This window comes from Polypterus senegalus, chromosome 14, assembly GCF_016835505.1.
Source record: "Polypterus senegalus isolate Bchr_013 chromosome 14, ASM1683550v1, whole genome shotgun sequence".
Taxonomy (NCBI): Eukaryota; Metazoa; Chordata; class Cladistia; order Polypteriformes; family Polypteridae; genus Polypterus; species Polypterus senegalus.
In genome coordinates, this window is record NC_053167.1 from 144,559,896 (window position 1) to 144,586,867 (window position 26,972).

The 26,972-nt window shown below is 40.0% G+C and overlaps 1 protein-coding gene across 2 annotated transcripts in view; it reads left to right on the forward strand.

The window, feature by feature from the left end:
• LOC120515047 (interferon-induced protein 44-like) overlaps positions 1–26,972 on the forward strand; it is a 92,219-nt gene that overhangs the window by 23,575 nt on the left and 41,672 nt on the right. For both annotated transcript variants that reach the window (XM_039735753.1, XM_039735752.1), the window contains exon 3: positions 23,792–23,873. In XM_039735753.1, coding sequence (XP_039591687.1) covers positions 23,792–23,873 — 82 coding nt within the window. The remainder of the gene's footprint in view (positions 1–23,791; positions 23,874–26,972) is intronic.

Here is a 26,972-nt window from a genome sequence, read left to right on the forward strand (position 1 = left end):
ACACATGCACCTGATTGGCTGGCTGTCCAAATGATTGATGAATTAATTCACTGTCTGTTTTCCCACACAACAAAACCTTTGATGTACTCGGAGGCATCAGTAGTTCTTCCTGTCCTAGGCCATAAAGCAAATTGTTGTTCCAGATGTCCATCCATCAATAGCCTGAGGTATCACCTCAGCATCCTTTCCCGGGCTATAAAACCAAATTAGCACGAAGCCATGAACAAGTGTTATAAAAGTAAGGTGTAAGGGAAGAAAACCTGCTTTAATTTGTTAATTTCATCTGTTGTCTTGTCTTGAACAAAATATAATGGAAACCAAAATTTACAGATTTTATACACCATAACACTCCACCCCTATTTTGGTCAGACAAACTAAAGATGAACTGTGAGTCCTTCAAACCCTTGGCCGTTCGGGTTGGTAGTGTGTTCCCACGCGCTTCCAGTCACCTCCTACTGCCCAAGTACTCAGTCCCTCAAGCAGATTTGGCTCACCAAGGACATTTGAAGTACTTCACAGCTCCTACAATTAGCAGAAAAAGAAAAATTTCATCAGCAGATGCAGTTCTTACACTAGGATCCCATCAGATATACCCCAAAATTTGCCATTGTCATTTCATAATGATTCCATAAGCTGATTCTGAATCTTTGGCTAGTTGACTCTAGTAATTCCTGTGTTCTGTTACTTCTGCAGCTCTTGTCTTTATTTCTTCAAATGCCAAAGATGCTGTATGCAAGATGGAAGCTGGATTGCCTAAATCTTAAACACCTATTCCAAGTTCAAGTGGTTTGCTAATTCCAAATTAGTGTCTGCCACATTACTGTGTTTCACCTAAACAATTTTAATTATTTACTCCACCCCTGGACCCCTAAACACAAGTCCATCTATCTAAGCTACAATTCTATACAAACAACAGAAATGTTTTTTATAATGTCTTTGCATCTGATAACTAAATACCTGGTCTTAGGAAGGAACACGTTTCCTCAGATGAGGTCTTCATCTCAACTATCAAATAAACCAAAGTAATTTCCCCTGCTCAATTTATTCAATCAGTAGAGAGATCCGACTGCTACCAATTCTGGCCAGAATAAATTGGGACATCCTGTATGGGGCATCAAGTGTCTTTCCATCCAACAGGCGGACACCCTCTCCTGTTCCCTCCTTGAGCACTAAAAATATTTTTGGCTTATACCACTACTTGGTGTTCATATGAAATGCCTCCTTCAACTCTTAGTGTCCTTCTCTAATGTGATCACTTTCCCGTTCAAAACTAAAAATTAATTATGACCTACTGCATTTTACATTATATTACATTTCCATAGTGTCATATGAATTCTCTAAGATAAACTTTGCAGTTCTGAACTCTGTTTTATACAGTGTAGGATACCAGTCTGTCAAAAGGCCCAAAAACCTCTAAATTTAGTTGCTCTATTTTGTTCTAAATTTTGTTCACGCTTTCTTTACTTTGTTTTTTTTTTGTAGCACACATTATTGGACCAATTTACTCACTAAATAATTACATTAACAAAACTGAAAATCTAACATTGTAGTTTAGAATTAAAAGCTGAAATGTATCTAATTAATTTAGCTTTAATGTCCAGTTCCTTATGTTATATTCCTGGTTTTATGGTTCCCTCTGAGACATGCACTTCCCCCAGTTCCTAACTATGGTAGCCATAAAAGGCACACTGGGTGTGAGGTGGTTTGTGGCGTGGCGGTTAGCTCAGCTGTAGTTAGAGTGGGACCAGCCTGGTGGAATCACAGAACTCAATGCCATTGCCACCCCTTCAAATGTAGCAAATGTTAAAGTGCACCCTGAGCACAACTCTTTGGAGGACCACCAGAGGAATGCTAACTGCCTCCTCGCTGAAGCATCACTTCCACAGTCACAGATACTGTTGTGCAGCTCCCTGCAGTGCAGCTTCTTGCCTCTAAGTGACTAAGATTATAGTCTTTAGGGCATCCAGCACTCCATTTATCCCCCTCTTTGTACTCACTTAGCACATTGCAAGCTTCTTTACTGCTTTTCCACCACTGGTCTTACACTCATGCCCCTTTACACCTTTCCATCACCCACAAAGCACAGAATATCTATGACACCCAACTAATGGGCCTCAAAAGGTGGAGGAAAATAGCCTGTTTCAAAGTGACCATTAAAACACAAGACACTATATTGACATTTAACCCACCCCAGAATGGACATCACTTTAAATCACCTAGTTTAGCCTAGTGGGCTATACACATCAATATACAGGCTACAAAAAAAAAAAAAAATAAAACAAATGCAAAATAAGGCATAACCTATCTGTCTAGGCCTTTTGGACAAAGTGATTCCCTCATAGTCTTTTTGATTGTCTTGATCATTGTTCTCCCTTTGGGTCCTATGAAATCCCTACAAATGTTTCCTAAACTACCCTGTCTTGCCCTTAGAAACCAGCTTCCCTCTGCATGCAGTACATCCCATGTTATGTGCTTATGGAAGAGAACACTTAGCTTTTATCTCTCAATGTCCAGGTGTCTTTTCCTCAGTCCAGTGCTCGACAATGGTGGTGATGATGATGCAGTCCTTTGGCCTCTTTCAGCAGAATTCTGATGCTTGCTTCAGGTCCTAGTATAACAATACATAACCTGTCTGACCGGCAGACAAGTGTATGTTTTCTATTTTAGCCGCCTTTGCCTCCACTTTATGCAGAGACGGCTTCTCTGTTTTGACTAGCGAACGCCTGTGATTCTTCACTCTCTACACCGCTGCCGCTAAAGTTTTAGCGAGAAAACACAGCTGTAACAGCTGATTCTACCGTATACCTAAAAAACTTTACAAATGCTGTTGATGCATGCTGACATGTGCCGGCTGTATGCCAGCATGCGATTACAGCATATTTGCCGCCTGTGGACGATCCATCCCTGTCTTTGAAAAATGAAACCAAACACACAAAAATGCAACACATGGTTTCTCCGTTAACCCTGCTCGCAGCGCCAAAATGTATTATCGTGGTATTTCCCTCCACTTGCCCTTTTACCTGTTTCCTCAAAGGTAAATGTTCTCGTCAAGTTCGTTATCGGGTTGGTCTACTGTTGCACTTTAAGATGAACACACACACACACACATAGATAAACACACACACAGACCCTAACCACAACAGTGCTCCATGAATGACACACACATGCTGATTAACCCTTAGCACTTTAAACTACACAAGTGCTATAGGAATAACAGCCTGTCATTCAGCACTTCAAGAGACTTACTTATTTTCGGCACGAACAACAAAACGATGTTTTAGTGATATCTCAGACCTAAATATTACTTTTGGTCTACAAGAATACATTTAAACATACAAAGACTCAGCACTCTTGACTATAGGCCATTCATCAGCCAAGAATACCTTCTTTATCGTATCTGTCCCTTCTGTTGAGTATAGCTTTCACTCTCAGCCATATAAACCTCGCAGCACAGAAATAATGGCAAAAATCCTGCTGTCACCAGGTGCTCAAAGAAATCTAACATTACTTCAATCACTCTTGACATTAAGACAAAGCATTGAAAGTTAAAAGCAGCATGGTATTTATTACAAGAATAATAATAATACCACAAGAACAAAGAATACTAGAAAATAGGTAGTGATAGGAAAGTCTGAATATATATAGTCTTTAGAAAAAGCTTACGAAAAAGTTACAGATGACAAGGATGAATGTCCCAGGGAGGCGTTTGATTTAGCAATCGATGTTCATGATGCCTTTCTGACGACCAGGGCCGTCTTCGTCCTTTCCTCTTCTTCTCTCTTCTTCTCCCTTTGCTTCTCTTTCTTCTTCTTTTACTTCTCTCCTCTTCTTTCCAAACCAAGGCATATTTATTATGAAATGTCAAGCCTTGGTTTCACAACACATGCACCTGATTGGCTGGCTGTCCAAATGATTGATGAATTAATTCACTGTCTGTTTTCCCACACAACAAAACCTTTGATGTACTCGGAGGCATCAGTAGTTCTTCCTGTCCTAGGCCATAAAGCAAATTGTTGTTCCAGATGTCCATCCATCAATAGCCTGAGGTATCACCTCAGCATCCTTTCCCGGGCTATAAAACCAAATTAGCACGAAGCTATGAACAAGTGTTATAAAAGTAAGGTGTAAGGGAAGAAAACCTGCTTTAATTTGTTAATTTCATCTGTTGTCTTGTCTTGAACAAAATATAATGGAAACCAAAATGTACAGATTTTATACACCATAACAGATGAACAATGTAGTAAATCTATAAAAACAGATTATAGATTAAATAAAAAATAGGCACAGAGCAGCGCTAATAAAAATAACTTCATTTCTATCTCGAATACCCATAACGCACATAGAATTCAGCTCTGCTCCTCCAAAACATTAAATATGGCACTATTAAATGTTAGAGCATTAACCAACAAGACGTTTTCCATCAACGATCTTATTAGTGATAGGAAAATTGATTTTATTGGCTTAGCTCAGATGGTGTGGCTATTTTAATCGAATCTGCACCTCTGAATTACAGCTTTACTCGTGCAGATCACCAAGGAAAGAGAGGCGGTGGTTTAGTAAACATTTACTCAAGCCGGTTAAAGTGTAAAGATATCAGTTTTGGTAAATTCAAATCCTTTGAGTATCTTTCCGTTGTTATTCATGGAGTTTCTCAGTTTCTAGTATTATCCGTGTATAGACCTCCTAAATACAATGCATCTTTCTTTGAGGAATTCTCAGACTCAGTATATTATAATTACGAACTATGACACACTTCCTAATAGTTGGTGACTTTAACTTTCATATCGATAATCAGTGTGACCCAAAAGTAAAAGAATTTATGAACCTCCTGGACTTTTTTGATTTGAGACAGCACGTTAGTCAGTCTACACATAAAGCAGGTCATACGTTACACTTAGTAATTACTAAAGAACTAAAAGTTGATGTGAAGCAGATAACTGCTATTGGTCTATCAGACCATTTTATCTTACTATTTAATATAGAAATAATGATAGAAAACATTCATGAGAAGCATATTGTTAAAAAACGCTTCTTTGATTCATCAGCAGCTTCAAAATTTACAAACAAAAGCAATCAGTCCATTTATATTGCTAACTACAATAGCAAGGACAATGTAAATAGTGAGGTGGAAAATTTTACTACGAAGGTGAGAGCTGCTGCTGACAGAGTCGCACCTGAAAAGACAGTTAAAAAAATATAGCATTATTATACCATGGAAGACCCAAAGAGTGTCTGATTTAAAGAGAACATGCCGTAGAGCTGAGCGTAAATAGAGGAAAACTAAACTAACTATCCACTTTGAGATATTGAAGGTTAAAATAACAGAAAACAATAACACTGTCCGTCTTGAGAGGCGCTGCTATTTTTCTAGAATTATAAATAACAATACTAGTAATCCCAGAGTCTAATTCTCTACGATTGATCGTCTGCTAGACCAGGCAACTCAAAGGAATGCCTCCAAAATACCTCCAGTGAAACTTGTGAGGCTATTGCTGTATTTTTCAATTAAAAAATTAATGATATTAGAAATAACATAGTACATCTCCCCAACACTGAACCATTTAAACCCCAGTACTCCATTATAAACAAATAAAATTCATTTACCAGGATAGATTTATCTGATTTATATAAAATAATTTCTCAACTGAGACCCTCCACCTGCGTCCTTGACCGAATACCAAAAAGATTTTTCAAAGTATTGGGCCTGCTAATTGATAATATTCTTGACATAGTAAATTTTTCATTAGATACGGGGGTCTTCCCAGACTGTCTTAAGACTGCTGTAGTTAAACCCCTACTCAAGAAAAATAATCTTGACTCCTCTGCTTTTGAAAATTTTAGACCCATCTCTAATCTGCCTTTCTTAAGTAAAATCCTAAAGAAGGCCGTCATTATGCAGCTAAATGACCACCTCAATAAACCTGCTATTCTTGATAAATTTCAGTCGGGTTTCAGAACAAATTACAGTACAGAAACTGCACTCATTAAAGTAGTCAATGACTTGCGGGTAAATGCAGACAGAGGCCATTTATCTGTTCTCATCCTCTTAGATCTGAGTGCCGCATTTGACACCATTGATCACAATATTCTTAGAAATCGCCTTAGTCGATGGGTGAGCCTCTCTGGCAGGGTCTTAAATTGGTTTGAATCCTACCTGACAGGGAGAAAATTCTTTGTTAGTTGTGGTAATTACAACTCAAAAACCTCTGATATTCTATATGATGGTCCACAAGGCTCTATCCTGGGTCCCCTGCTCTTTTCGATCTACATGCTTCCGTTAGGTCAGATTATCTCGGGGCACAACGTGAGCTACCAGAGCTATGCTGATGACACACAGCTGTACTTATCAATAGCACCTGATGACCCCGACTCTGTTGTTTCACTAACACAATGTCTTACCTGTGTTTCTAAATGGATGAATAGTAATTTTCTCAAGCTAAATAAAGAGAAAACAGAAATTTTAGCGACTGGCAATAATGAATATAATGAGGTTATTAGAAATAAACTTGATGCATTAGGATTAAAAGTCAAGGCGGAGGTAAAGAATTTAGGGATGATTATTGACTCTGACCTGAATTTTAAATCACATATTAATCAGATCACTAGGACAGCATTTTTTCACTTAAGAAATATAGCAAAAGTTAGACCTCTTATAACACTGAAAGATGCTGAGAAATTAATTCACGCGTTTGTTTTCAGTCAACTAGATTACTGTAACGCACTCCTCTCAGGACTACCCAAGAAAGACATAAATCAGTGACAATGAGTGCAGAATGCAGCTGCTAGAATCCTAACTAGGTAAAGAAAATCCGAGCACATTTCTCCAGTTTTGATGTCACTACACTGGTTACCTGTGTCTTTTAGAATTGACTTTAAAATACTGCTTATGGTTTATAAAGCCTTAAATCATATTATATATCAGAGTGTCTGACATCTTATATTCCAAATAATAACCTTAGATCTTCAAATGAGCATCTGCTAAGAATTCCAAGAGCTAAACTTAAAAGAAGTATATTATTCCTGGCTGCAAAAAATTCTTGAATAAATACAGAGATGTTCTCTATACCGAGTCCAAAACAAAACTGTCGATGGTTTTTCAAGATGGCAGTTTTAAGTGATGGGACAAGAAGTGACATAAGGGAACCAGAAGTGATGTTCTTCAGTAGTTAGAGTAGGTGCTAGAAGTGATCATTTTCTATGTGCTGGAACCAGAATTGATATTCTTCTGGGTGCTGGAACCAGAAGTAACGTCGTCTGTTTTAAATCAGAAAGGTTTTCCCGTGGCTGGTATTTAGAGATAACAAGAGAAGGTTTAGTGCATCCCGCCACCCCCTGGCCTGGCATGGAATTACCTTTGCTTGGTCATTACAACGTCTTCCTAGTCGCATATGTGTGACAATGGCTTTCTCATAACTTCATTTTAGTTTAATCCTGATGCTCTGTATATTCAATTCATTATCATTACTATTCATGGTGGCTCCAAAATCCGTATTAACCCCTACTCTATCTTCTGTTCTTTTTTCGGTTTTCTGTGGTGCCGACCTGCGCCACCACCACCACCTGATCAAAGCACCATGATGTCCCTACATTGATGGATTTAAGCCCAGAAGGCCACGTGACCATCACCATCAAGTCCTTCCATGAGAACCCTAAATACAATGAGGACTGATCATTTATGTTAGGTAGAATGCCCAGAGGGGGCCGGGTGGTCTCATGGCCTGGAACCCCTGCAGATTTTATTTTTTCTCCAGCCGTCTGGAGATTTTGTTGTTTTTTCTGTCCTCCCTGGCCATCGGACCTTACTCTTTTTCTATGTTAATTAGTGTTGTCTTATTTCAATTCTTACTTTGTCTTTTTTTCTCTTGTCTTCATCATGTAAAGTACTTTGAGCTACATTTTTTGTATAATAATGTGCTATATAAATAAATGTTGTTGTTGCTGTAATGGAAAACTTGCTGCAAAGAACATCACAGAACCACTGGAAATTCTTAAATCACCTGCTTCTCCCACAGCAGTGCCTACACAATGCTATCGCCGCTCATCTATGCTACCACACCCGCCTGTCCTACCGGTTCTGCAGTGCTGTGCTGCTTCTCCACTACTATCAGATAAGTATTGCCTAGTATCATGCAAAAATACTCTTGTGACAAACTCCTTCATATTAAACAGTTTGTCCAGAGCAAATGGTCTGACTGGAACATCCTAAAAGACATCGGAAATATGTACATCGCGGGTCAGGTTGCCGTTGCCGCCTGGCTGCGATTGAAAAGACCACTGGCGGCATTTGCTCAGGAATACGCCATCCTATTCATGACCCTGTAAATAGAAGTGTCAGTGTGCCAAACTTACAGTATGTGAAAATAAACTCCGGTCACGGCTCTGTGGAAAAAGAAGTCTCATCAACTAATATTGCATTGTTTAATTCGAGATCTCTTAATGGCAAAGCATTGGTGCTGTCAGAATTCATCATTGACACCAAACTTGATATGCTGTGTTTAATGGAGACTTGGCAAAAACCAAACAAATTTACGTCTCTCACAGAGGTGACACCTCCCAGATACACTTTCTTCACAGAGCCTCGCAGCTCAAGACAAGGCAGTGGACTTGCAGTAATTGTCAGAGGGGATTTACACATTAAAAGAATCCCAATTGACTGTCCATTGTCTTTCGAGTGTCTGGCTCTTAAAGTAATTACGGAATCAGGTCCTGTCTCACTCATTGTTATTTATCATCCTTCAAAATACAATGCATCCTTCTTATTTGATCTGACTGAACTTTTAACCCACTTCAGCTCCTTTTCTGAAAGAGCTATCCTTCTTGATGATTTCAACATCCATATTGATACCCCCACATCTAAACTGATAAATGAATTCCTCTCCTTACTGGACTGTTTTGACTTGACACAACATATTGATTTTCCCACCCGCTCTGGTGGTCATATACTGGACCTAATTTGTACTTCTGGACTATCTGTTGCCAACATTTACAGCACTGATTTGGGACTCTCTGACCATAAAGCAGTACTTTTCACTGTCTCACTTCCTTTCCCTCCTCTTACCTGTAAACGTCAAATTTCTTTCCGAAACCTTAAAAATATCTGTCCCTCTATCCTTTCTGGATCCATTTCTGATCTTTTACTGTCTTCACCTATTCCATCAACACTAGATAGTCTTGTTGACCACTATAACTCAGCCCTTCATTCAGCATTAGATAAAACAGCTCCTTTAAAACATAAGGAGGTTTCCTTTAAACGTTCAGCTCCTTGGTATAATTCAGAATTGCGATCTATGAAAGCAGCTGGCCGACGCCTTGAGAGAATGTCACGTAAGACTGGCCTCACCGTGCACATCCAGGCTTTCTCTGACCACCAAAGAGCTTACAGAGAAGCACTAACTGCTGCCAAGAACACACATTATGGCAGAATAATAGAAAGTGGCCACGACAACCCAAGGGTTTTGTTCTCTGTAGTTAATAATCTACTCGAACCCGCATCTGGTCCAACTACCTCCTCTACTGAAGTCTGTGAGGAATTCCTTCACTTTTTACGTAACAAAATTAAAGATCTAAATAATTCAACTAGCATAAATACATCATCTGTTTATATCTCTCCCTGTTTTCCCACTCCACATCCAGCTCCTTCTCTAAGTTCTCACCAGTCACATCTGCGTTTGTTAATGACCTGCTTTGTAAGATAAGGCCGACTACTTGTGTACTGGACCCCATCCCCAGCACACTACTTCAATCCTGCCTTCATGCCATAATCCTGACTGTTACAACAATAATAAACTCATCCCTTGACACTCGCTCTGTGTCACTCACTTTTAAAATTGCTTCTGTAACCCCAATGTTAAAAAAGTCTGGTCTTGATGCTGACAATCTTAACAATTTTCAGCCTATTTCCCACTTACCTTTCCTGTCAAAAGTTCTTGAGCATGTTGTAGCCTCCCAGCTCACTAATTACTTAACTTCTAATAATTTGATGGCACCCTTTCAGTCTGGTGTCAGGGTGCAGCACAGCTGTGAACTGCTCTGCTACGGGTAACCAATGATTTACTTATGGCAGCAGACTCTGGACAAGCCAGCATATTAATTCTGTTAGACCTGAGTACAGCATTTGACACTCGGGTCAGACAAGACATTCTACTCTCCAGAATGGAGAACATGCTGGGTATCTTTGGCACTGCCCTCCAGTGGTTCAAGTCGTATCTGACTGATAGGCAAGAGTTTGTTAGTCTTGGCAACAGCAGATCCAGCACAGCGCCAGTCACACAAGGAGCTCCTCAGGGCTCTGTCCTCGGCCCTCTTCTCTTTTGTATTTAAATGCTTCCCCTTGGCCATATTATTCGTAGCTATGGACTGGGCTATCATTTTTATGCAGATGATACTCAAATCTACTTCAACGTTAAAAGTGGAACTTCATCAGAGCTTTCTCAGCTCACAGCCTGCCTCAGTGAAATTAAAACCTGGATGGAGCAGAACTCTTTAAAATTAAATTGCAACAAAACTGAACTCCTGCAAATTGGGACTAAAATGCTGCTTAATAAAATGAGCTCCTTCTCAGTCCATCTTGGCGGTGATCTCATCAGACCTGCCATTTTTGATTCCTCCCTTTCTTACTCCACCCACATAAATCACATTAAGAAACTTTCTTACTTTCACCTCCATTACGTATCCCGTGTTCTCTCCTTCCTCTCCTTTTCTAATGCTGAGAAACTTGTCCTGCTTTTATCACATCCTGCATTGATTATTGTAACTCGCTGCTAGCAGGTGTCCCTTCTAATCTTATATCACAGCTCCAGTTTATTCAAAACTCAGCTGTAAGAGTCCTGACTCAAACCAGCAGAAGTGAGCACATCACACCCATCCTGCTCCATCTTCACTGGCTCCCTGTGTCTTACAGAATCGAATATAAAATCCTACTAATAACCTTCAAAGCCTTTAAATAACCTTGCACCAAACTACATCAGTGACCTTCTCCGTCACTATGTGCCCACCCGCCCATTAAGGTCCTCTGATTCTGATAATCTTGTTGTGCCCACACTAATCTACACTCCATGGGTGACAGCACGGCCTTCAGCTGTATAGCGAGTGCCCAGACTCTGGAATGAACTACCGAAATTAATCAGGTCAGCTGACTCCATCAATTCTTTTAAAAAACAACTCCAAACTCATCTGTTCAGGAAGGCCTTTAGCTCTCCCTGACTTTATTACCCTTCTCTCAGTTTACCTGTATGTCAAGATGTTCATGTAACCTGTATGTGTGTGCTAGACCATCAATTATGTTGTCTCTTAGGTTTTCCTCTGAATTTACTGTCTTAATCTTCTTTATTTATTTATCTGGTTTGTACAACACTATATACTGTATACCCTGCCATTCTGTCTTAAACTCTGTAAAGCGCCTTGAGCATGGGAAAGGCGCTATATTAATAAAATGTATTTTTATTAATATTATTAAAGCTTATGAAACCGTTTCTGGACAAAGACAGAGCCATAACAACAGTTGCATGGAGCTTCTATCTGCAGCTATAGACTCTTAAGTAGTGTTTAGATCTGGTCGGTGCATGTGCCCAAAAAAGAAGTCTGACTGCATTCTCATGCCATTGCTTGCATACTGAATTGTCAGAAGGCATTTAATTTGTGAGCAAGCCCTTGTTGATCAAACACAGGACGCTCTGCAGTCTACTTGTGACTTTACGCTGTAGGAAGATAATTACAAAAATCAAGGTAAATAACATTTGATCTAGCTTTTATATAAGTAACATAAATGATTCTTATGTAAAGATCATCACAGAACATAATCACAAACAGGAGTTTGCACGATACGTTGGCGAGTTCTGTAAGCCGTGTTGTTTCATTGAAGGACAGATGTGGAGCAGACTGACTGGCAGGATGATGCCGGACCTCTTCCTGCATCGAAACGGTGCCGTCTTTCGCCTTTACACCTGGTGCAGCTGTAGTGTTCTTATATGAAAGATCATTTTCCCATTGTCCTCTTTGATCTTTGAAAGGGAGGGACTGTAAAATGGTTTTATATATTCGTCCTCAAGACTGACCAATATTTTTTCTGTCATAGAGGTAGGTGGGAGGTGAGGAAAATTGGGCAGGTTCTGTTTAACAAAGCTTCTAATTTGAAGGTAGTGAAAGAAATGTGTTGCTGGAAAGTGTAATTGTTCGTAGGATGCAAAGACGTTGTCTATGTACAGATCTCTATGTGATTTAATCCCGAATGTTTTCCAAACATTAAAAACTGTGTACATTTTTGACGGTGGAAAAATGGTGTTCTCGCGCAGAGGTGCCACAGATAAAAGCTTCTCTATCTTAACATACTTCCAACATTAGTTCCACATTCATAGTGATTGAAGCACTATTGGGTTGTGCTCAGCTGGCTCACCACCTGTGCAATCTCAGTGAGACTGGGGGGTTCACAGCTAATTGGAGGATCAGCCTCAAGAATCATGGACCCAGAGATATCCAATGTCCTAGCTGGAGGATCAGCTTTAGACAGCTGCTCAAAGTAGCCAGCCCAGTGGGTCACAACTGCAGCGTCATCCGTAAGGAGCATTCCATCAGCAGCCCTGACTGTGACTCTCAGAGGAACAGATTCAGATGTGCGTAATGCTTTGATTCCTATGTAAGCAGAACGTGGGTCACTAGACCACAGATGGTGTGTCACTTGCTCATGGATTCCTCTAACAAACGCCTCTTTGTCTGCCCTCAGAGCCCTCACAGCCATCCTTCACAGTTCCCAGTACAAACCAGAGTTGCCATCAACCCTTGCGCTGTAACTCCTCTCGAGGATATCCAGAGTACCCTGCAAGATGAAACACCTCCTTCTGGGAACACCGTCAGAAAGAGCCTGATCTTGGAGTCTGGCCAAGTCCAGCCTCATTTTCCTTGCAGGTGGTAGCCTACTCGACCTAAGCTGGATCTTCAGAGTAGCAACAACAAGTCTATGGTCAGAATTCACAAACTGGGCACTTCTGTAGACCCTGTAGTTTTATAAGAGCCTCCAGACTCCTTTTCAACAGTTGAAAAGAGTGACATCAGACACCATCAGAAGGAGCCGATCAGCCACAGCAACAGCTACTCCCTGAGTATGACAGCCATCAGATCAACCAGACCAATAAAAGGTGTACCCATCTACAGAAATCTGGCCAGTCTCAGATCTGCACACCTCAAAGAGTGTCGTCACTGAAATATGGAGTTTACACAGCTCCTCTAACAGCAAAGGAAAATGATCATCATGTTGGAGATACAAGATGTTCCACACTCCTACCCAGATGAGCCACCTCAAATTGGGACCCAGGTGCTGCCTTCAGTGGGTGACGCCTCAGCACCCCACCAGTTCTAACCACCAACATGCCTGACCCCAGAGCCACTCCTGAGGAGAGCAGAAATGAGTCCTTTCTGTTGTCGCAGAGCTTTGTGAAGTATTTTTATGGTGGCTGGAGTTGCAATCCTTTCACCAACCCCCATGATTTCCCAGCAATTTGGAGGACCGCTTGCAGGAAAATAAAGTTTAACATCATTCAAAAATAATTAAAAATTTTAAAATAAATTTGATTACTACTTTTGGATTTGCCTTCTTCTGGTTTTCCATTCTGTTTCAACAATTTGCTTTTTGCATACATTTTGCATTGTTTAAATGTATCTATTTTTTCTTATTTTTTTAACATCGGTTTCGCCACATGCTTAGAAAAAAAGGTTGTTTGAAAATTGCAGCCCTATTGAAAGTGGTTAACACTCTTCATCTCCACTAACCATGATGAAGAAATAAAAACAAAGCAATAGGCACTGATGGGATCAAAGAATTAAAGCAAGGGTTAAAGGTAAGGTTTTTAAGGCAGCAATAAGTAGCAGGAATGAGAATGTTGAGATGGATCCATGGAGCTACAAAAGAGAACAGAATAAGAAATGAGAAATCAAAGGTACAACAGTGGGAGAGAAATCTAAGAAAGTGCCAGAAGGAAGGTTGAATTGGTATGGACATGTGAGGAGGAGAGACAATGAATATGTAGGCAAAAGAGTGATGGACTTGGGGAAGGCAAAGTGAGTGAGGCCAAAGTGAAGGTGGAAGAAGAAAGTAAAAGAAGGTCTGAGGGAAAATGTCTGAGTGGAGATGTGGTGCAGTCTGAGCTGCTTGGCAAAGGTTGACCAGGCACATGGACCTCACATAGAAGTGGGATAAGATAAAAATCAAGAAAATATTCACTGATGATATGGTGAATTTGACAACTTTTCATTTTGGCTTATACATTTAAACGAAACCTGCTGAATGAAGCCCATGGAGCAGCACAGTATAACAGTGTGGTGCTTGACATTCATCTGTGTCTTCGACAAGGGCAATGAAGACATTTTACTAAACCCTACAGCCAGATGTCTTCTGTTGTCTTTAGGTGAGATTTAACATTAAACAGGAAATCCAGCTGTTTTATAATCTCACAACAAAGTCATGTCAAGTGCAGCAATCCCATACAACTTTAGTTGACACTTATTAACTATAATGACTGCACTAGGTAGTCTCAGAGGTGAATATTTGAATTGGGGAGACAGAATTATTAACAAAATAAGGAAAGGGTCAAAGCCAGGAAGACAGAGATTTAAAAAACCTTCTCAGAACCTGACATTAGAATTTTAGATCAATGGATGCCTTGAGATACTCAAAGCCCAAAGAAGATCGAGGAATCACAGCCAAATCAATAGAAAAAAGTTGTAGTCAGAGCAGAAAGTAAATCACAACCAGATCTCTAAGAAAACAATTCACTCCTACTAAGTCTTAATTTTTTCTTCTATGTTGCCAACCTTTTTATCTTTAAAGAAATAACATCAAGTGCCATACAGTACACTCTTGGTCATTATGCCTGGCAACACTGCATTAGAAAAATAACAAAATAGTGGCCCCCCATATTTTAAACAAAATGGCACCATGGGAAAACATATTTCATATTTAACATCTTCAAGAATGTCCTAAAAAATGTTGGCCAGAGAAAGATAAAACCCTCAAAACAATATCTCCATTATTTTTGAAGACAACGAAAAAGGCTTGAAAAATTTGGAATATCCTTTTGACTTTTTGTGATCTTTTTTCTGGTTTTATTTAAACCCCCACACGTTTTCAGTACTATACCTACCTACAATAAGCCACTTGGCTTTATTCTCCTTTCGAAACCACACATTGCTTATCAGCTTAACATTCTGCTAAACCCCCAAAACCAAAGCTAACTTAACAAATTTGAGTATTTGTAAAAATAAATCATTTCAAAGCACATAGTAAGTGGAAGAGTTTGTCCTTAGTACTTATCGTATCTAATAGGTACAGTATATGCTTCTATTCAATGTTTTTATTATTTTCCATCGGTTTTAAATACTGAAATTGTCAAAATAGACTTTGTTGTCAATTGGCCATAGTTTAACAGTAATTAATAGACAGATAGTGCTGAGCTCAATTTATATTAATCAATTTCACACCTTTTTGTTTTCCTGTCTATTTAAACAATTCTGTGTCTTTATGTGTACTCCTAATGTAATTAGTTCTGTGTATTAGAATGTCCTGACTTATATTTTCTACATAAAATGTTTCTCAACTGTGCACAGTCAGGGTTTGCCTTGGACTAGAATGCATTTTCTTACATCACTAGTTCAAGAAAATGGCTATTTTGTAAGAGGCAGGCTAGATTCTGTTTACAACTCAATAAGAAATAATTAATCATTTATCTAATTAACAAAATTGATAATATTAGTGTAGTTATAATGGTATTGTCTGTTTATTATTGTTTATTATTTCACATTTTCAAATTCTATATCCTTAATTATGTGAAAAGGGTAAGGGACGTGAACCTTAATATCTTTATAAGCTATGAACTAATTACAGGGTAAATTCAGAAATTCAATAAGAATAATGTGTCCATTGACCTCATAATATTGTGGCCTACATTTCTTCCACAGCATCTTGCTTACATACAGTTTCATATATGTTAACATACATTTTCAATTAAAAAAAAATAGATTCCAGAGTTGCACTGTTGCTCAGCACAAAACCACTTCAGTATTTACTCATAAACACACTTCAATCAATCAATCAATCAACATTTATTTATATAGCACATATTCATACAAAAAAATGTAGCTCAAAGTGCTTTACAAAATGAATAGAAAAATAGAAGACACAATAAAAAATAAACATAAGTCAACATTAATTAACATAGAATAAGTAAGGTCCGATGGCCAGGGTGGACAGAAAAAGCAAAAAAACTCCAAAAGCTGGAGAAAAAAAAAAAAAATCTGTAGGGATTCCAGACCACGAGACCGCCCAGTCCCCTCTGGGGAATCTACCTAACATAAATGAAACAGTCCTCTTTGGATTTAGGGTTCTCATGGAAGGACCTGATGATGATGGTCACGTAGACTTCTGGCTTTAAATCCATCCATCATTGTTGGTGCATCATGAAGCTTTGAGTAGGTGGTGGTGGCACAGGCCGCCACCACAAAGAAACCGGAAAAAGAAACAGAAGAGAGAGTTGGGGTCAGTATGGATTTTAGAGCCACCATGAATAGTTATTGTGATGAATTGAACATACAGAGTATCAGTATTAAGTTAAAGTGAAGTTATAAAAAGGCCATGTTACAGTAATGTGTTTTCAGCAGTGTTTTAAAGTGCTCTTCTGTATCAGCCTGGTGAATTCCTATTGTCAGGCTATTTCAGATTTTAGGTGCATAACAGCAGAAGCCCGCCTGCCCGCCTCACCACTTCTTTTAAGTTTAGCTTTTGGAATTCTAAGGAGACACTCATTTGAAGATCTAAGGTTACGATTTGGAATATAATGTTTCAGGCATTCCGATATATAAGATGGGCGAGATTATTTAAGGCTTTATAAACCATAAGCAGAATTTTAAAGTCAATCCTGAATGACACAGGCAACTAGTGTAGTGACATCAAAACTGGAGAGATGTGCTCGGATTTTCTTTTCCCAGTTAGGATTCTAGCAGCTGCATTCTGCACTCGTTGCAAGTCTTTTTTGGGTGGTCCTGAGAGGAGTGCGTTACAGTAATCTAGTCGACTGAAAACAAAGGAGTGAACTAATTTCTCCGCATCTTTCAATGATATAAGAGGTCTAACTTTAGCTATGTTTCTTAAGTGAAAAAATGCTGTCCTCGTGGTCTGATTAATATGCGATTTAAAATTCAGATTAAAGTCAACGGTTACCCCTAAATTTTTTACTTCCGTCTTAACTTTTAATCCTAGTGCATCAAGTTTATTTCTGATAACCTCATTATATTCATTATTGCCAATCACTAAAATTTCTGTTTTCTCTTTATTTAGTTTGAGAAAATTACTATTCATCCATTCAGAAATACCAGTAAGACATTGTGTTAGTGTATCGAAAGAGTCGGAGTCACCTGCGGCCTCATGCGTAACGGCGTGTGTAAAATTCACACTAAAACAACTGGAAATGTGCGTATGCACAAAAAAATCTAGATGCATAAATCTGTCCTGCCTCACGCAACATGCTTCCTGCGCCATGTGTGACTTTCAATGATATCATTTATTGCAGCAGCACTGTCTGTTTCAAATGTACTAACCTTCAATTCCTGTCCTTCCTTTTCTTTCTCCAATTACCCAATCGCCACACAATCAGCTCTGTAATAAGCCATCTGTAAACTTAGAATGCCGATTCTTCTAAACTTTTAAGGAACATTGAAATATCTTCATAGTACATGTTTAATTATTCTATCCATCTATCCTTCCAGTGTCGCGCCAGCCCCAGCAAGAATACAGCGAGGCAGGAACAATCTGTAAATGGGACACCAGCTCATTGCTAGCGCTGCATCACCGTGTCCTCACATGTTTATTTATTAACTAGCAAAATACCCGCGCTTCGCAGCGGAGAAGTAGTGTGTTAAACAAGTTATGAAAAAGAAAAGGAAACATTTTAAAAATAACGTAAGATGATTGTCAATGTAATTGTTTTGTCACTGTTATGAGTGTTGCTGTCATCAAGGACTTAATTATCATTATTTCTTTCAATCAGCTTTGTATTTGTAGGATGTGTTGTGTTCAAGTTACAGTCTATCCCTGACCATCTCAACTTTGTTGTCAACCGTTGTAAAAATAACAGGTTTCATTCATCGAAGTGATCACTACCCAAATCGATACTCATGAATCTAAGATGTTTAACAGGCATTCCCGGTATTAAGTTGTGGATTTGCCTGCGAATATTTAGTGGCAGCGTGTCTATGAACGTAATTTAAACTTAAGCTTTACACCTTGCTTTTATATTGATATGCCTACAAAGGCTTGTTCAGCTTCAGAGGTTGTTCCTTTCTTACTGCGTCAATAAGCAGCTCGTCTTCCTCTTTATCTGACACATCACACACTGCATGCACAGGTTTACCTTTCCCAGTCCTGCAAAGTCAGTTCACGTGAGCCGCTTGGAGCACATGAATCGAAGGTTCTCTGCTGTGCTTGTGCAATCTCGTGCGATCTTGTGATGTCCACGGCTTTATTTAATGTTAGCTCAGACCTGGCATGTAAAAGTTTCTCTCGCACTTTTGCTGAGAAACAGCAAACACTATTCTATCCCTGACCATCTCATCTTCGTTTGCATAAGCACAGTCCTTCACCAGCAATTTTAACTCCGTTACAGCAATTTAAACTCCGTTACAAAGTGATCAAAAGTCTCATTTATACCCTGCGTCTTCTCATTAAACTTGTATCTCACGAATATCGTATTCATCGTAGGCATGACAAACGCCAGCGGCAGCCTGTCTATGAACTTAATTTAAACTTAACGTTTACACCGTGCTTTGTTTTTGCAGTAGCTGCACTTATGAATATGCTTGTATGTGTCACTCGCTTCATATTCTTTTGCTGCCTTCTCAATTGTGTAATGCTTTTTGTCTGCATACTGCGTTCACAGTCCAGTTCACGTGAGCCGCTTCGGAGTACATGCATCGAAGGTTCTCAGCTGTGCTTGTGCTCGTGCGATCTTGCGATATCCACGGCTTTATTTAATGTTAGCTAAGACGCGGCACTTGTGCCAAACACTAGTCTATCCCTGACCATCTCATCTTCGTTTGCATAATCACAGTCCTTCACCGCGTATATTTAAGCGGCAGAGTGTTTCTATTGGATTGCGCTGACGGACGGCCTTATATGGGCAGGCACGCAATTACGTGGGAGGCGTGACGATGAGGGACGCAACTCCGCCTCACATGGTGACCGAGCTGCAGGCTATGGCCGTATATATGTATGTAAGTAGGTTCCAGTTATGACCGTTATGCATAGAATTTCGAAATGAAACCTGCCTAACTTTTGTAAGTAAGCTGTAAGGAATGAGCTGACAAATTTCAGCCTGCCACCTACACGGGAAGTTGGAGAATTAGTGATGAGTCAGTCAGTCAGTGAAACAGGTTTCATTCATCAAAGTGATCACTACCCAAATCGGTACTCGTGAATCTAAGATGTTTAACAGGCATTCCCAGTATTAAGTTGTGTATTTGCCTGCGAATATTTAGCGGCAGTGTGTCTATGAACGTAATTTAAACTTAAGCTTTACACTTTGCTTTGCTATTCATATGTGTTGTGGCATCCGGCCGGGGCTTGTGCCTCCTCCAGACCGCAAGGGGGCCCACCCTGGTTATGTTGGGGCTCGGGTGAAGGGCTTGGAAGCCCAGCCCTGTAGGGGACACATGGCCACCGCCAGGCGGCCAAGGTGCCTGGATATCCTTGAGCTCCAGCACTCCGCCACACCAGGAAGTGCTTGGGGAAGACGACAGGGGACACCCGGACGGCTTCCTGCGCGCAGCACTTAATAATAATAATAATACATTTTATTTATACAAGGCGCCTTTCAGAGAACTCAAGGACACCGAACAAACAATAAATAAATAAATAAATAAAAGACATAATTATAAACAACTTAAAACATCAGAAAATCTAAAAATTAAAAACCAAACAAAACCACTATAATCAGGAGGAAGACGAAAAAGCCATTTTAAACAAATGTATTTTAAGTTTACATTTGAAAGATGAATATGATTTGATATTTGAGATCTGCAGGTAATGAGTTCCAGTGCTTTGGAGCAGAACGGCTGAAAGCTCTGCTCCCCATGGTGGTTAGACGGACGGGAGGAACGGTCAGATGGGTGGAGGAAGAGGATCTAAGGTTACGGATGGAATGGCAACATGTAGAAGGTCAGACAGATATGGAGGTGCGAGGTTATGGATGGCCTTAAAAGTTAGTAGCAGAATCTTAAAATCAATACAAAACTTGATCGGGAGCCAATGAAGCTGCTGCAAGACCGGAGTAATATGGTGAAAAGATGGGATTCCAGTGATGATATGTGCTGCAGAATTCTGGACTAACTGAAGCTTATGAAGAGATTTATTAGGGAGACCAAAGAGGAGTGAATTGCAGTAGTCCAGCCGAGAAGTGACAAGACTATGAACAAGAATGGCAGTAGTATGAGGAGTGAGGGAGGGACGAATGCGATTAATATTACGTAATTGGAAGTAAGCAGACCCGTGATGTTATTAATGTGACATTGGAAAGATAGAGTACTGTCGAGGATGACACCCAGACTCTTGACCTGAGATGATGGGGAAACAACAGAGTTATCAATAATAAAAGAAAGATTATTGGTTTTGGATAATGATGATTTTGAACCAATGAGGAGAACCTCAGTTTGTCACTGTTTAATTTAAGAAAATTTGAAGAGAACCAGGATTTAATTTCAGAAATGCAGTCAATAAGTGAGGGTGGTGGAAAAGAGGAGGTGGGTTTACCAGCAAGGTAGAGCTGGGTGTCATCAGCATAACAGTGATAATGAATTTTATATTTGCGAAATATATTGCCAAGCGGAAGAAGGTAAATAATAAAAAGAAGAGGCCCCAGGACAGAGCCTTGGGGCACACCAGAGGCGGAAGTCAGATGGAAGAGAGACGGAGCTGGATAGAGGACTGGAGGCGGCCAGGAGAGAGAGGCATTGTGAGGCCTGGACATTAGGGGAACTGTGCAAGAGGCACTGGGGTTTGTGCACTATAAATAATTATAAATAAACTTGTGTTGGGTGAGACTACGATGTTCGTCTGTCTGTGTCCGGGTTCAAGTCCACAGTGTACAAAGGCTTGTTCAGCTTCAGACGGTTGTTCCTTTCCTACTGAATCAATAAGCAGCTCGTCTTCCTCTTTATCTGAGACATCACACACTGCATGCACGGGTTTACCTTTCCCAGTCCTGCAAAGTCAGTTCACGTGAGCCGCTTGGAGCACATGAATCGAAGGTTCTCTGCTGTGCTTGTGCAATCTCGTGCGATCTTGTGATGTCCACGGCTTTATTTAATGTTAGCTCAGACCTGGCACGTAAAATTTTCTCTCGCACTTTTGCTGAGAAACAGCAAACACTATTCTATCCCTGACCATCTCATCTTCGTTTGCATAAGCACAGTCCTTCACCAGCAATTTTAACTCCGTTACAGCAATTTAAACTCCTTTACAAAGTGATCAAAAGTCTCATTTATACCCTGCGTCTTCTCATTAAACTTGTATATCGCGCATAACGTATTCGTCGTAGGCATGACAAACGCCAGCGGCAGCCTGTCTATGAACTTAATTTAAACTTAAGGTTTACGCCGTGCTTTGTTTCCGCAGTAGTTGCACTTATGAATATGCTTGTATGCGTCACTCGCTTCATATTGTTTTGCTGCCTTCTCAATTGTGTAATGCTTTTTTTGTTCAGCGCTCTTTGGCACTCTTGCGTGTTCTCTGCATACTGCGTTCACAGTCAGTTCACGTGAGCCGCTCGGAGTACATGCATCGAAGGTTCTCAGCTGTGCTTGTGCTCGTGCGATCTTGCGATATCCACGGCTTTATTTAATGTTAGCTAAGACGCGGCACTTGTGCCAAACACTAGTCTATCCCTGACCATCTCATCTTCGTTTGCATAATCACAGTCCTTCACCCGCGTATATTTAGCGGCAGAGTGTTTCTATTGGATTGCCGCTGACGGACGGCCTTATATGGGCAGGCACGCAATTACGTGGGAGGCGTGACGATGAGGGACGCAACTCCGCCTCACATGGTGACCGAGCTGCAGGCTATGGCCGTATATATGTATGTAAGTAGGTTCCAGTTATGACCGTTATGCATAGAATTTCGAAATGAAACCTGCCTAACTTTTGTAAGTAAGCTGTAAGGAATGAGCTGACAAATTTCAGCATGCCACCTACACGGGAAGTTGGAGAATTAGTGATGAGTCAGTCAGTCAGTGAGGGCTTTGCCTTTAATTAGTATAGATAATACAGATTATTTAAATGAAGTTAACATTTTATCTGTATAATGTAATAAACATATTTTGCTGCATTTCATCTTACAACTGATATCGTCATCATATGTAAATACGCGCTTTATAAAGTGGCTCAGGATGTGTAATATTATAACTGTATGGCAAGTTTACAGTGAGGTGATTGTACTTTTACTGTAAGTCTAAACAGTTCCACAAGGAGCACTTGATGGACTGATTGAGTTGCGTTTATAATTCTTGTGATGAAACTGTTTCTGAACCGTGAGGTCCGTACAGGAAAGGCTCTGAAGCGTTTGCTGTATGAGAGCAGTTTAGACAGCATGGCTGAAGAAGCGTGTTCTTGACGCTGTATCCCGATAATTCTCTTTCCAATCAGCTGCTGAGCTGTGATTCCACATGCAGATACAGTGATATAAATACTTGAGAGTAACAACACTAAAGCAGTTATGGTATTTGGAATAGTTTGGCCATTCTGTGGACCATTATATTGTTACAGGTTAATTACAATCAGATGCCTTAAACTAATAAACGATATTAATTTCAGTGTATTTGATAAAGCAATGTCAGGAATGTGGATATAAAAAAGAAAGGGAAACCACACTGGAACAAAAGCACTGCTTTGATGCTGGGTGCCGCCAGTTTGCAAAACCGAGCAGAGAACTTGTGTACGGCAAGGATTGAGCTAGTGTGAAAATGTGTGTGGCTATACGCCAACTTCAGTTTTTATACATTGCGATGTGAGCGTGGAAACAGGCGTACACAACATTGTTGTGCATACACACCATTTATACTGTACATGAGGCCCCAATGACATGAAAGAACAAAGAAGAAAATAATTTTTTGGAAGTAAAGGTTTAAAATAAATAACAAATTTCACATATTTCTGTGGTTCATTTATATAAACATTTGAAAATAACAAGTGGTGTGTCAACTTATTTTAAGACAGTCCATATCAGCAGTCTTGTGCGTCTTCCCACCTGGCACTGCATTGTTCTTCTTTCAGCAATGAAGACCTGAAGGGGTGCTGTGATTTGAGCAGTTTTCGCAATAAACATTGCAGTTGCCATGACCAAAGTCATCATCCTTACATTTTGTAAACTGAGTTTCTCCCTTATTCACTTATTCCCATCCTCCATCTCAAGCCATTTTAACTGTTCCACTCAGTTGATTATTATAACCACAAGTGTCCATGATGCTGCAATTGATTTTAAAGAAACACACGGACATCATCTGTTACCTGATTGAGACACATGGGCTGATTAAAGGAGTGTGGAGATCATAACAAGCCTGTGTGTGTTACACAAAAGCCACCCTGCTGTCACCATGAAGGCATGAGCCCATTTGACCATAAGCCTGCTAACTCTGACTTTGAAGGTGGTCACCTTTACCAAAAATGATAGTGATTTGTGATGACTGACATGTGGCTGTCCTGTAAAGTTGTGACTATTCATTAATATCAAATTACATCTAAACCTTTATTTAATTCACAGCTCAGGTGTACAAAGCTCCTTCACCACCACCACTGCCGCCTATGCTTGAAGAGCCATGGAGGGAGCAGGAATTCAACACAATGTGGGTATCTGCTTTCACACTTTGTCACTTTGTTATTCCTTTTATCCAGCTTTCCATGATGTGACTGTCTCTAATACAGCACATTTCATTGTCTGTCTATCTAATAACTGGTCATGGTCTTCTCTTTGATATTTAGAGATGCTTACTGTTGCCACCAGGATTTTTAACTCACACTGGTATCTTTATTTTCGAGTTCTTTGCCTAATATTAATTACATGCTTCTCAAGAATTTGAAGTTCTTTTTGATTTCTTTTTATTAATCAGAAGGCAATTAGCCAACAGTCACAAATAATGAAGGAGACAGTGGAACGTCAACTAAACTTCACGTTGTTGTGTGTGCCTTTAATAAAAGAGATTTGTGTCAAAAAAGAAAGAGACCTTTTCACCGTGTTCAAAACATTTTCTTGTTTTTTGCCATAAAAATAAAATATTAGCTAAAATTAATTCTGAGGCACAGATTGACTAGATATACAAAGAGCTCAATGTTTAATTTAAAAGGCAGTTTTCATAAATCCTAACTGAGAAATCAGCTGAGCCTAAAGCCTGCAGCCTCTGCCCACTTCTGCAGTAGAGGGCTGGTCAGCGTGAGTATGAAATACCTTTTGTTTCAAAATGTAATAAATAAAATAGCAATTATTAGATACATTTTCATATGAAAAATTATGTTATACTTCTTGAGCTTCTAGAAAGTTTTATTTCACCTTAGGGACAAATAAGGTATGTATATCTATTTATTTATCTATAAGACACTGTCCCTGGATGATAACAGTTTAATTAAGTTGTTAGGTTTTTAATGGGTTGTTTATTATGAGACATATATAAACAAAAGACCTGTGTGTGTGTGTGTGTGTGTATGGAGCAGTTCACTCTGCTCACACTCAACCACAGCCATGGGAATTGGTGTGTTTTCTATGGAAGATGCAGAAGCTTATACAAGTGTGACTTGTGCTTGGTGAGATGGTGCTTGCATGCATTTATACATTTTTTGGCACTTGCATGCACCTCACGTCTCATTCAACCCAAGCAGACAAACTCAGCTTTGCGGTACATGCACATTGTATGTTCACACAACGAGCTATCATAAGTTTGCCTGAGACCGGTTTCAGCCTGTCCTATTCAATTTGTGCCACAGCTGCACTCGACTACACATCAGTCTTAGGCAAGACATGACCTGTCCTGGCCCACTTAGCTGACACCTCTGCAAGTTCACCAGCATAATAAAACTGCTAGGGGGTCTTTGAGTTGTTTTTTGTTCTGATGACCACACACAGCTAGTCACAAGTAGACTGCAGAGCTTCTCATGTACATATACAAAGCACAGCGACAGCAAAAGTGTGACGTGCATTCTTTCTCCGATGTAGAACCCTCATCCTCATTTGAGTTCACCTCTGTTATAGGACGTCTTTATGTGAAAACAGCAGTGTCAGATGGGGGGGGGTAGGATTGTGAACGTGACTGAGAGAATAAAACTGAATAAAAAAAAACAAAAAAAGCTATCCTTTACAAGTATCATAAATTTACACTGGTGTGGTGTTATGGATCCATAGCTCGCTGAGCAAAGGCCATTTTTTAAAAAAATAATCACCGTACTTGCGGCGGCTTTGCGAGGGGGAGAAGTTGTTGTAGCAAGCCGCGGGGCGAACTGTGGTGTGGGCGTTTCTCACCGAGTGAACAGGTGAGGAACTGCCCACATCCGTGATTGGTCCCGTGGCTAATTTGCTGCAGCTGCTATGGCCCCTCGCATTATAAAAGAAGCGTGAGTCGGTTATGGGAAGAAAAAAGGAAAGTAAAGAGAAAGAGAAGGAAACGGAGGTTGGCAGCAGGAAGCAGTAAGGAGAGAGAGCGAGCAAATCAGTGCAGCAGGAAGTGGGCGAGCAAGTGAACACTCGTATGCAGCTGAAGGAAGCCAGGGTGTTTGGCCAACACCTGGGAGAAGTTGTGGTCGCTCCCGTAGCGTTTGATTTGAAGGGCGGGTGTGACCGAGAAGGTGCAGTACTCTCCGCGGAAGGTAGCGGAAGTCGGGACTTGGGACGTGGTGTTCCCTGTGTGAGAGCCTTGGTTGCAGTGAAATTCACAAGTCACTGACAGGGGGAGCTGACCGGAGCCAAGGATCGGTAAGACGACTGACAGTAGCAGGAGAAGCAGATATTGAAAAGGTCAGCTGCAGAGAGAGAGCGTCTCCCTTGTTGCGGGGCCCAGATGGGTGAAGCAGGAGAGACGCTAGTTTTAAAAGAAGGCACCGGGTTTGTTGTTGGTTTTTAAAGGCTGCTACCTGATGAACGTTTTTAACCTCGTTTTTAAAAGATTGTTTGCTATTTTTAACCTCCACGTTTTATGGATTATTTATTTAATGAAGAGTTTGGAAAGCACTGCACTTTATTTATTTGAACACTTTGTTTTTGGTTGTTGACTCTTTTTAATAAAAGCACTTTTCACATCTTTTTATGTCATCCCCTTGCTCAGTTGTCATTGCCTACACTGACTAGCTCACTCGGTGACATTATCGACGGTGTTGGGTTCAAGGGCTTCCAAATAGCGATGGGAGTGTGGAGCCAAACCCGCATCGTCACAACTGGCTGTTACAGACTGAAATCAAATGTATGTTTTTATTCTAAAATAGTAAGAATACGAGCAGCTCACTTCTCAAAACGGACTTGTCAGGAATCGAACACGTGAAGTTTTGATTACCAGTCAACAGTTCTTACCATTGCGACACCAAAGCGGTCGTATCAAAGGGGTGTCAATGTCGCACCCTAACGCAGCTTCTTTTTCTGCAGTTATATTCTTGAATAAGAGCGCACTTGTTTTGTTATACTTGTACCTTTTCTGAAAGTGTTTATTTGATATTTGGATTTCAGCCTTCACACATTGTACACTTCATGTCTACATTTTGTCAATTATTACTAAAATATGACAAACGTTTCTGTTTTAACGATGTGTTTACATAGTTTGTTATAGACACTGAACACAGATGAATTGCATGTGTTCCAAATAACAATATAGTATTTATAAAAGGTGTAATTTTGCTTGACTTCTCTCTCTATACAACTCCAAGCAACTGACACGCAGGTAAACAGACTTGAGCTGAGAAAACAGGGG